General features: G+C 38.1%; 1 protein-coding gene across 1 annotated transcript in view; it reads left to right on the forward strand.

Annotated features, from left to right (window-relative positions):
* Positions 1-12500, forward strand: part of LOC135225788 (hypoxia up-regulated protein 1-like) — a gene marked incomplete in the record, with an annotated part of 558991 nt that overhangs the window by 451657 nt on the left and 94834 nt on the right. The window contains 1 exon segment of the mRNA XM_064265268.1: positions 1215-1322. Coding sequence (XP_064121338.1) covers positions 1215-1322 — 108 coding nt within the window.

Raw genomic sequence — 12500 nt, forward strand, 5'->3', positions numbered from 1 at the left:
GTCTTTAACTCAGAGCGTCGGAAGCGTCGGTGTCGTAACCTTGGAACAAGCGTCGTAACGCAGGGCGAATTTTTCAATGAATATTTAAGAAAAAGCATCGTAACCTCGGAACGTCGTAAGCCGGACCCGTCGTAACCCGGGGACCGCCTGTATATATATATATATATATATATATATATATATATATATATAGCTATATATATTAATATATAATATATAGATATATATATATATATATATATATATATATATATATATATATATATATATATTATATATATCCGAATCAAATAATAACATCACTGAAGTCCTGATTTCTTCTCGGTTCGCTGAGTGCTGGTTCGAACCCATGAGAGGACGATATTATTATCAACTAAAAAATTCCCCGTAGGGTTAACATATATGAAAATAAATAATTCCGAGGTAGAACTTATTGGATATTAAAGGACATTTTGTACCTAATATACATAATATATATATGGATATACTATATATATATATATATATATATATATATATATATTATGTATATATATATATATATATATATATATATATATATATATATATATATATATATATATATATATATATATATATATATATTTATTGTGGATTTATTGAGAAAGATTTAAGAGGACATTTTAAATGTGACATGGATTCCTTTATTGGAGTATATGTACCTTGAGAAAAGATGGAAAAAAATCATAGGTATATACTAGTAGAAACAGTAAAAAGGGTTTTTTATAGGTTTGTGGATGCATTAAAAGATGGATGAGACCATTTTATAATTTATGTCATCTAGAGAAGATTATGTCCTTGGGAAGATATTTTCAAGTTTTGAGAATTGCAAGGGAAGACCAAGTGAGTTTGAACAGAAGTGGCCTAATATCTGGGAAGCTTGTTTATATAAAGTAGGTACATGTAATGCAGTTTACAGCAAAAATTGATGTTTTGTTGATGAGGCTTATATTTTGTGCATATGAAGTGGCTTACGCCTGAAGTTTTCAGCACTTGGAGTTTTTCCTTAATTACTCACTCGGTAAATGGATGAAATTGGTTATCATTGTTGATTATTTTTCAGTAGCCATCCCCAGTTATGTTAAATGTCTTTAGGTAAAAAATATTTTTTTTATAATTTTCATTTGCCTTTGTGATTTTTGTATGTTTTGTGTTTGTTTCATTGAGTATGAATTTTTGTGTCTTTATTACAGAAATGGCTTGAAGAGAAGGAAGAATTACAAGAAAATACTCCTCTGAATGAGACCCCAAAATTGATGATATCTGAAATAGCTGAAAAGATGGCCAACTTGGATAGAGAGGTAGGCTATTGATGTGTTTCGACAACTTATGTTATGCACTGTTGGTGATCCCATAACAAATGTCCATGTGGTCATGAAAAGACAAGAGTTTTATTGGTGGTAGTTGCAACCCATATCCCACTTTCAATCTTACTATATCCATGTAAGAATTTTAAGTACTTACAAGAAAATTGAAGTTCAGCTAGGTATATTTGAGACAAGAAAATTGAAGTTCAGATAGGTATATTTGAGACAGTTTCTTTCAGGTACTAAGATTTGGATTGAATATATATATATATATGTAGTATGTGTCTGACGATGCATGAATAAACACGGGAAAGCAGTTAGTGCTAATCTTCTGCCTGTCATTTTCCTGTGGTGTTCACTTTATAGTATATTATATATATATATATATTATATATATATATATATATATATATATATATATATATACATATATATATATATACATATATATATATATATATATATATATATATATATATATATATATATAGTATATGTCTTACACCCTTTTATCAAAACTACACAAACTGTAAACCCTTACCTGTTGTCAATGGTGCCCTCTGTCTGCAAACATGTCATTAGGCTATTAAGCTCTCATAAATACAAAAATATACTATTTATTACCCAACGCAGATGAACATGAAATAGGACAAGATGATTAATAAAAACCCAAGTCTGCCCCACAAAGAAAACTATTCAGTTATCATTCCATTCTCCTGGCTAAGTATTCACTCCCAATGTCAATCGTTTCATTGTATTAGTCAGGATAGAGAATCCCGTCTCTAATATCATGGAATAGAGCCCATCTGTAATAAAGATGCATAATATAGTATTGAATAAAGAGATACATTTCACACTTCTCTCTTTTCAAAAGCAAAGTTAAGTAAGGAATACATTTCACACTTCTCTCTCTTTTCAAAGGCAACTGTTTTCTGAGTCATATAAAATATGTGCCATACCTTTTAAGATGGGGGTTTTCTTCCGACACCTGGCATTTACCAAACCGACCTCTTTCTTTTCACAAAAGGAATGTGCCTCTCGCAAGTGCCTTGGTCGGTTAGACCTGTGACATCCTTACAAACTAATGTACATACTCGACACACCCCAAACTGCCTTGACGACAGTACGAAGAGCCTCCAGATTAAAATGCTTACGTATCAGATTCCTTCATTCAAAAGGCTGCCTCTACAGCTCAATCTGTCTCCAAGCAAGACATGATATGTAATTCACTAACACGTTACACACTTTTAATATATATATATATATATATATAGTATATATATATAATATAATATATATATATATATATATATATATATTATGATCTATATCTATATATCTAAATATATCTTTTTATATATCTATATCTATATATCTATATATATATATATATACGTATATATATATATATATATATATATATATATATTATATATATATATATATTATATATATATATATAAATATATATATATATATATATATATAATATATAAATATATATTATATATTATATATATATATATATATATATATATATATTTGTGTGTCTGATTAACATACACAAGTTTTTCACAGACACAAATGCAAACAAAATTTTTTAATCCTCGAGAAACCCGACAAAAGGGTTTGTTTTATTTTTTATGTAATTTATAGGTTTTCAAGCTTATATGTGCACATTAAATAACATAAAATAATAAACATAATTTTCTCTCTCTCTCTCTCTCTCTCTCTCTGTGATGAGAAAATTTTTGTGATACATGTATGTTTATTAATATTTTCAAATATAATAATAATGATAATGCAGGTAGAAGACTCTCTTCGAAACATGTATGATTAAAATATTTTGTAGTTTTCTCTATCCTCCTTATGATAGCTTTTTCTTGGTTTACTACAATTAACAAGTAGTATTCCAATTCCAAGCATAATAAGGTTAGTGAAATAATACATATAATTTAATTGTAAAACTAAACAATGTTTAATATAAACATGATAATGCTAAGGTTTCTCTCAATTTCGACCTAGCTGATCACAGCGAAGGATCAGAGTAGTAGATTGATGGTGTTTCTGGGATCTACTCATAAAGTAGTAGGGCAGTTGTGGGCTCGGCAGCCTGCTGAGTTTTCATTGGTTGTTTCTCTGGATCTTGCTCCTCATTGGGTTGAGGGATTTTCAATCAAGCTACTTTCTCTACGCTGGTGTTTTTGCTGTTGCATCCATGTGGACCTTGCTGTCATCAGTCTTGGAGATGAGAACATCGAGGATGGGGAGCTTTTCATTACTGCTGAACTCGACAGTGTAGTCCAGCAAGCTGCATTGTTGGAACACACGGCAGACAGCCTCAACCTCTTCCTCGTTGCATGCTTGGATGAATGTGTTGTTGACATATCTGGCATACTTGAGGGGTTTCCTGATATGCGAGAAGACCTCCACAACTGTTCTTAATAGGAGTTGGCGAACAGGACGCCTGCAGGGGAGCCCATTGCGACACCATCCTTATGCCAGAATATTTGGCCTTTATGGGTGGAGAAGGGGGTCTTCTTCATGGAAATCGGTAGAAGAGCCCGTAGAGTCATCTCTGTAGACGCGGTCCATGATAATATTGATGTCTTGCCGACAGAGACTTTCTTGAATGATTCTACGTCTAAAGACGCTATTGTTCCTGTTCCTGGGGAGTCCTGAATTTCTTCTAAGAACTTTGTAGATAACCAAAGACTGTATTGGCTAGGGGCGTATGGTGTGAGGATCTAGTTGAACCTTTTGGGTAGTCCATATGTATAGGCAGGTGTCTGGCTAATGATGGGCCAGAGGGGTTATTAGGTTTTATGAGTCTTTACATTACCGTACAGATAACCAAGGCTGTAGTCTCCATTGATGGGCAGGAGGTGGACAACATTAGTAGCTGCGTTTATGCAGTTTATGATATCGTTGGCATCTTTCTTTATGCCTTCAGTTAGGTTTCTGGTGAGCCGTTCAAACTTGGTACTGTCGGATAAGATGGCATCCAGCTTCTGGTGGTACTCCGCTGTATTAATCATAATGAATGTTGACGTCTTTTCCGCTCTGCAAGCAGTTATGTCCTCCCGTTGTAGCTCTTTGGCGGCCTCCTTCAGCAAGCAGTAGGGGCTGCAGTGAGTCGGCATTACAGACGAGGTTGCGGCTTTCATATTGTTGTATGGAGTCAAGCAGTAACTCAACTTCCAGTCTCTTCTTTAGGGGCTTTGGCTTGGTAAGGACTTGGCAGATAAGACCCAGCCTCAGTAGTTCAACCTGATCTGGGCTGGGTTCGTAGTCTGTCAGGTTGATATTTGTTTCTGTCTTCTTTGGCATCCGGGGCTTGCCTTGCACCCATTCAGTGATATCAGCTTCCGGATGATGTCTCGCAGGCGTTTCTGCATGTCCTTGTCTCTGAGGTTGGCAAGACATCTTCAAGAATCCTTGGGTATCCAAGGTCTGGTATATCTTTACTCTGGTTGTCATCATCATAGGTATGGTCTTCTGTGTTGTCCTGGTAACTCTCTTGTACATCATCTTCATCACGATCATTGGGATAGACAGCATCCTGGTTGCCTTCTACAGCTCTGTCTTCATGTCTTGTGTGGTGATGTCTGCTATGTATGGCTACCCATTCATCCTGCAGCTTTGCGGAGACTACGGGAGGAAGCTGCAAAGCTGCATGTGTGTGTCTGTGTATGTATATGTATGTATGTATATATGCAGTGACTGACAAGAGACAAAACGAGAGAAGGGCTTCAGTGATTCCATGCCAGACAGTCATTGATCCAATGTATTGTCAAATTAGTGTGTCGGTCTCTTTTTTTTTTTTTTTTTTTTTTTTTTTTTTTCTCCCCTACTCCTGTTACAGACCTTGCATTTCCTTGCTGGGACTTCTGGAAGGCATAAGACTTAATTTTAATATACCCCCCCTCTTGTTGCAGAAGAACCATGTTAATGATTTAGCCTTCTCAGGGTCGTAATTGTTGGACTTTATTATAATACCAGTTAGGAGCAAAATATTAGGATTACTAGCTTTGTTAACCTTATTATTATTATTTTATTATTATTATTATTATTATTATTATTATTATTATTATTATTATTATTATTATTATTATTAGCTCTTCTCCTCTTGTAAATTTCTAAAATGTTGACAATACGCTTCAGGGACCAACTCCCACTCTTTCAGAATGATCGATTTGACAGTGTCATAATCCGAGGATAAATCCTCATTAATGGTAATGTTAACTTACTGTGCCCTCCATTTTAGTTTGCTTTGTATAAATGTAGTCCAAAAATCTTGTGGCCAACCTAATGTAGACGCAAATTCTTTCAAATGAGACAAAGACTTCTGCAACGTTACAGGCTAGAAAGTTACGAACGAATTTAAGGGCTTGCGCTAGATTGATTGTAGGCGCTACACCTGCCTTAGGGGAAGGGGCTGAAGGACCTGCATCACGTCTCTCCCTTTCAAACTGCCTCTCATTCTCCCTTTCTTCAACCTTAAATTTCTCCACATTAAATTCTAACATTTTTAGCTTACACACTTAATTCTACAGATAATACTTCCTTTATCTGTTTAACTTCTTCACCACGTGATCCCTTACCTGGTTTCATATATTCTTAGACCTGAAGCAACAATAAACCCTTTCTAATCGACACTGGATATTCAGTTTCAAAATAATTTCCTTCCTCCCCTAAGCCAAATCCCTGATTAACGTCCAACAAAAGACATCTCCCAAGGACACTGGGGTTTACCAAATCCCATGCTAGGATTGTGACCAATCTTACATTGGATTTACAGGTAAATCTCTTCCCCAGAGATTAATACAACTCAAACGGTCAGTTAGGTATGGACAACAGAACTCGGCTATTTTCAACCATATAAATGAGCATAACCATAGAATAAACTGGAATTTGTCACGTGTAATTTATAGCAGCAACTGCCGTTACAAGAGTCAAATGATGGAATCGGCCTTAATAAAAGAGAGGTAGGTAATGAACATCTCAAAAGGAGCATGGATTTCAGATATGATTGACAAGATTTTCATTCAACCAACACTTAAGAAGATTAAAGGAAGATTATCAGCGGGGGTGACATAAATTGGCTTGCCTGTGGATGGACCTCTTGGTATAAATACCATCTTTTCTGTAAACTTTTCTCATTCATCTACCTGAAGAGGGAGACAGCAATCTTTGAAATATAGTACTTTTCTCTCTATATTTTGGTGTTTTATGGGCTCCTTTTATTAGATATAATATATATATATATATATATATATATATATATATATATATATATATATATATATATATATATATATATATATATACATAGATACAGTAGTACCTCAAGATACGAAAGGCTCAACTTACGAAAAATCCAAATTACGAAAGCAAAGACGAAAAATTTTACTGCTCCACATACGAAAAATTTTCAAGATACGAAAGGTTTCTGAAAGTCCGAGATTCGCCCCATAACAATTTTGAAACTCGCGCTGCACGCCGCCATCTTAGTTATCAGTTATCGTAGACTCGCCACCATCCTCCTGCTCTCCCATTGGTTCCTGATGCTAGCCAAGCCGTGAGATCCTTCTCTCTGATTGGACAGCATCCCTCACATCATGCATCTTCTATACATACGTACTACGTGTTGGCGTGCTTTAGCTCGGCCACTTCGCACCCGAAACTTTACCGTATGCATTCGGCATTCGTTCGCTCCAAACGATTTCGTTTAGTAACGTAAATTCGTTAGTGATTTCGTTCCAGTACATATTATCGTGTTGTGCGAAGACTGTATTATTACGTTTTTTTTTTTTGTTGTGTAACTTTACATAAATTAACGTAGTCATGGGTCCCAAGAAAGTTGAAATTCACGGAAAGAAGCGCATGCTGTCTCTGGAGACAAAGATGGAGATCATAAAGAAGTACGAAGCTGGTATGCGATTGAGTGTGATCGCAAAGGAATACGGCCGTAATCCGTCGACAATAGGCACCATCCTTTAACAGAAGGATGCCATCAAAGCAACTACACCATCGAAGGGCATCACTATTTTGTCCAGCAAGAGGAGCCATGTGCACGACGAGATGGAACGGCTGCTCCTCGTCTGGAAAAATAAAAGCAAAGAAATCGCTGGCGATACAGTAACGGAAGACGGCAATCGCTCACAAGGCCAGTGCTATTTTCGGCGATTTGATTGCGCAGGCGGAAGACGACGGAGGGGAAGGGACTTCAACGCAAACCCCAGAGTTAAAGGCTTCGCATGGCTGGTTCGAGAAATTCCGTAAACGGACTGGCATCCATTCGGTGGTGCGTCATGGGGGAGGCTGGCCAGCTCGGACACGAAACGCGGGGACCGAAAGCATTTAAGAAGACTTTCGACGAGATGATGACCAAGGACGGCTACAGTTCTCAGCAGGTTTTCAACTGTGATGAGACTGGCCTTTTTTGGAAAAAAATGCCTCGTCGGACATACATCACGGAGGAAGAGAAGAAGCTACCCGGGCATAAGCCTATGAAAGACAGGCTTACGCTCGCACTTTGTTCGAGTGCCAGTGGGGATTGCAAGGTGAAGCCCCTACTGGTGTATCACTCCGAGACTCCTCGAGCCTTCAAGGCCCACAAAGTGTTGAAGGAGAAGCTTCCAGTGATGTGGAGGGCTAATGCAAAAGCCTGGGTAACGAGGCTTTTGTTCACCGAGTGGGTAAATCTGTGTTTCGCGCGACTGTGAAGAGTTTTTTTGCAAGAGAAGCGCCTCCCCCTGAAATGTCTGTTGGTGTTGGACAATGCCCCTCCCCACCCTCCTGGCCTTGAGGAAGATATCCTAGCGGAGTATTCCTTCGTTAAGATTCTTTTCTTCCGCCCAACACCACCCCTCTCCTCCAGCCCATGGACCACGCAAGTGATAGCGAACTTTAAGAAGCTGTACACGAAACATCTTTTCAAAAGATGTTTCGACATCACCGATACCACAAACCTCACCTTGCGTGAATTTTGGAAGGAGCATTTTGACATCGTCATATACATCCGACTCATCGACCAAGCATGGCAGGAGGTTTCGAGGCGAACCTTGAATTCCTCGTGGAGGAAACTCTGGCCTGATGCCTTATACGACCGAGACTTCGAGGGATTCGACGTGGGCGAAGCTGGTGCTGCTGAGTCCGAAACAGTTGACGATCCCGAAACTGTTTCGCAACCAGATCTTGACGAGATCGTTGCACTCGGCAAGTCCATGGGGCTGGTCGTCGACGAGGACGACATCAACGACCTTCTCGAGGAGCACCAAGAGGAGCTTACGACGGATGACCTGAAGGAGTTGGACGGCCATGCAACATAACGTTGTTCAAGAGGAGTTCTCCAGCAGCGGCGATGAAGAGGAGGAGCCTATGACAACGGCAGAATTAAGGTCTTAGCCGCTTTTTCATAAAGTGCAATCGTTATAGAAAAAAGACACCCCGAAAAGGCTCACACAGGTCGTATGCTTGCGCAGTTCGATGACGTTTGCCTGAGTCGTTTCAGGAACATTGTGAAAAGCAGGCAGAAGCAATCTTCCTTGGATAGTTTATTTTTTAAAGAGGCCTTCAGCATTAGCAGGAGTAAGCAAAAAGAAAGAACCAGGTGATAAAAAACAGAAAGTTGAAAGCAAAAAGGAAGAACCAAGTGATGAAAAACAGATGTTGAAAGTGGTGATGAAGTTGAAATTCTGTAAAAAGATAAAAAAGCCTACATAAAAGTAAAAAAAAAAAGGTTTGAAAAGAAAAAAAAAATTACGTAATTTTTAGATTTTTGTAAGTTAAGTGTTACAGTTTTGTTATGTTTTTCGTAAATTTTATTTTTATAGTTTTCCTTAAATTTTTTATGTGTTTTTCGTAAGTGAAGTGTACGTACATACGTACGTTATCTGCCGTTTGTCCTCCTCCTCCTCCTCTGCCGCCCACTTTCGGAGATAGCCTCACTCGAAAGGTAAGCTTCGACATTTTACGTTACAGTAATAATATTTCTTGTACACTAATTATATCACTTTATTTACAGGTTTGGATTTTTATTCTTAATTTAGGTATTGAATGGTCCAAATTGTTGTAGTATTTCATTGTTTATAGGTCAATTTAGCTTTATTATGAAATTTAATGGGGTGTTTTTGGAGGGCTTGGAACGGATTAGCCATTTTACATGTAAAATGTGTTCCAAGATACGAAAAACTCATTATACGAAGGCCGCCTCGGAACGGATTAATTTCGTATCTCGAGGTACTACGTATATAGTATATATATATATATATATATATATATTATATATATATATATATATATATATATATATATATATATATATATATATATATATATATATATATATATATATATATATATATATATATATATATATATATATATATATCAATGTAGTCCACAATGAAAACAACGGAGAAACAATGGGATAAAGGAAATAGAGTTCTTATTTTTTGTCCCAACAGTTTCGCCTACCATCAGGCCTCTTCCGGGGAACTTTATTGACTAATCAATTTAAGAAAAACCTGCACCAGACATATGTTTACATTTGACTTCAAGGTATAAACAAGTTAACAGTCTAATAAGGATAAATAGATAATTAAGGGAAACCTAAGTCAATATATTACAAAATTTGGTCTGATTTATATATAGGAAGAGCGGGTCTGGCTTGAATAAACCTATAATGCCACCATCCTCCCGCTCTCCCATTGGATCCTGATGCTAGTCACCGCCGTAAGATCCTGCTCTCCTATTGGTCAGCATCTCTCCCATCGTGCATCTACATAAAGGCGTTCTTCGGTCACTCCGTAGCAGCATCATTATTGTAAGCACGTGGAATTCGTTCGTTCATATACGATTTCGTTTGTTAACGTAAATTCGTGTTAGTGATTTCGCTTTGTACTTTATCGTATTGTGTGAGAACTTAATTAGTAACTTAATTACGTACGTATAGTCATGGGTCCCGAGAAAGTTGCTGAAGTTCACGGAAAGAAGAGGATGCTTTGTATTGAGAAAAAAATGGAGATTATCAAGAAGTATGAAGCTGGCATGCGGTTGAGTGTGATCGCTAAGGAATACGGCTGAAATCCGTCGACGATAGGCACCATACTTAAGCAGAGGGAAGCCATCAAAGCAGCTACACCTTCCAAGGGCATGACTATTTTGTCCAACAAGAGGAGCCACGTGCACAATGAGATGGAGAGGCTGCTTCTTGTATGGATAAAAACAAAGCTCACTGGTGATACGATAACCAAGATGGCAATCTCCCACAAGGCCAGCGCTATTTTCGGCGATTTGATTGCCCTGCCCAAAGACGACGGAGGAGAAGAGACATCGACAACACCAACCCCAGACTTCAAGGCTTTTCATGGGTGGTTTGAAAATTTCCGGAAACAGACTGGCATCCATTCGGTGGTGCAGCATGGGGAGGCTGCCAGCTCAGACACGAAAGCAGCCGAAGCCTTTATTAAGACGTTTGACGAGATGACAATCAACACAGGCTACAGTTCTCAGCAAACCTTCAACTGTGTAAGACTGGCCTTTTTTGGAAAAAAATGCCTCGTCGGACGTACATCATGCAGGAAGAGAAGAAGCTACCCGGGCATAAGCCTATGAAAGACAGGCTTACGCTCGCACTTTGTTCGAGTGCCAGTGGGGATTGCAAGGTGAAGCCCCTACTTGTCTATCATTCCGAGACTCCTCGAGCCTTCAAGGCCCACAAAGTGCTAAAGGAGAAGCTTTCAGTGGTGGAGGGCTAATGCGAAAGCCTGGGTAACGAGACTTTTGTTCACCGAGTGGGTAAATCTGTGTTTCGGCCTGACAGTGAAGAAATTCTTGGCAGAGAAGCACCTCCCTCTGAAATGTCTGCTGGTGTTGGACAATGCCCCTGCTCACCCTCCTGTCCTCGAGGAAGATATCCTAGCTGGGTATTCTTTTATCAAGGTTCTTTATCTTCCACCTAACACCACCCCTCTCCTCCAGCCCATGGACCAGCAAGTGATATTGAACTTCAAGAAGCTGTATACAAAATATCTTTTCAAGAGATGTTTCCACTTCACCAATACCACAAACCTCACCTTGAATATTGGAAGGAGCATTTTGATGTTGTCATATGCATCCGACTCATCGATCAAGCTTGGCAGGAGGCTTCGAGGCGAACCTTGAATTCTTCGTGGAGGAAACTCTGGCCTGATGCCGTATCCACCGGAGACTTCGAGGGATTTGACGTGGGCGAAGCTGATGCAGATTCAGAAACAGTTGACGATCCTGAAACTGTTTTGCAACCAGATCTTGACGAGATTGTTGCACCCAGCAAGTCCATGGGGCTGGTCGTCGACGAGGACCCCATCAATGACCTTCTCGAGGAGCACCAAGAGGAGCTTACGACGGATGACCTGAAGGAGTTGGACCCCATGGAACATAACGTCGTTCAAGAAGAGTTCTCTAGCAGCGGCGAGGAGGAGGAGGACCCTATGACAACGGCAGAAATTAGGGATGCTCTAGCTGCTTTTCATTTGTAGAAAAGAGACACCCCAAAAAGGCTTACACAGGTCATATGCTTGCGCAGTTTGATGACGTTTACCCGAGTCGTTTTAGGAACATTGTGAAAAGCAGGCAGAAGCAATCTTCCTTGGATAGTTATTTTTTAAAGAGGTCTTTAGTAGGAGTAAGCAAACAGGAAGATCCAAGTGATACGAAAAAACAAAAAAGTTGAAAGTGGTGAAGAAATTGAAATTTTGTAAAAAAAAAAAAAAAAACATATATATATATATAAAAAAGTAAAAAAAATGTAAATGTCAAAAAAAGAAAAAAAAATTAATGTAAGTTTTTTTGTAAAGTTAAGTGTTAACGTTTTCTGCCATTTGTTAATGTGTATCGTAAAGTTTAGTGTTAATGTTTCCTGTCATTTTTTAGTGTTTCATAAAGTTAAGTGTTCATGCTTTCTGCCATTTGTCTTCCTCCTCTGTTGCCACTTTCGGAGATCGCCTCACTCGAAGGTAAGGTTCCACATTTTACTACATACATATGTACGTACAGTATTTCTTGTACCATGTACACTAATACACTTATTTACAGGTATGTAGTACATATTAGTTAGTATATGTAGTTTAAGTTAGGTATTGAATGGTCCTCAAAATTGTTGTATTTCATTGTTTATTGGTCAAT

Source organism: Macrobrachium nipponense, chromosome 13, assembly GCF_015104395.2.
Source record: "Macrobrachium nipponense isolate FS-2020 chromosome 13, ASM1510439v2, whole genome shotgun sequence".
NCBI classification, from domain to species: domain Eukaryota; kingdom Metazoa; phylum Arthropoda; class Malacostraca; order Decapoda; family Palaemonidae; genus Macrobrachium; species Macrobrachium nipponense.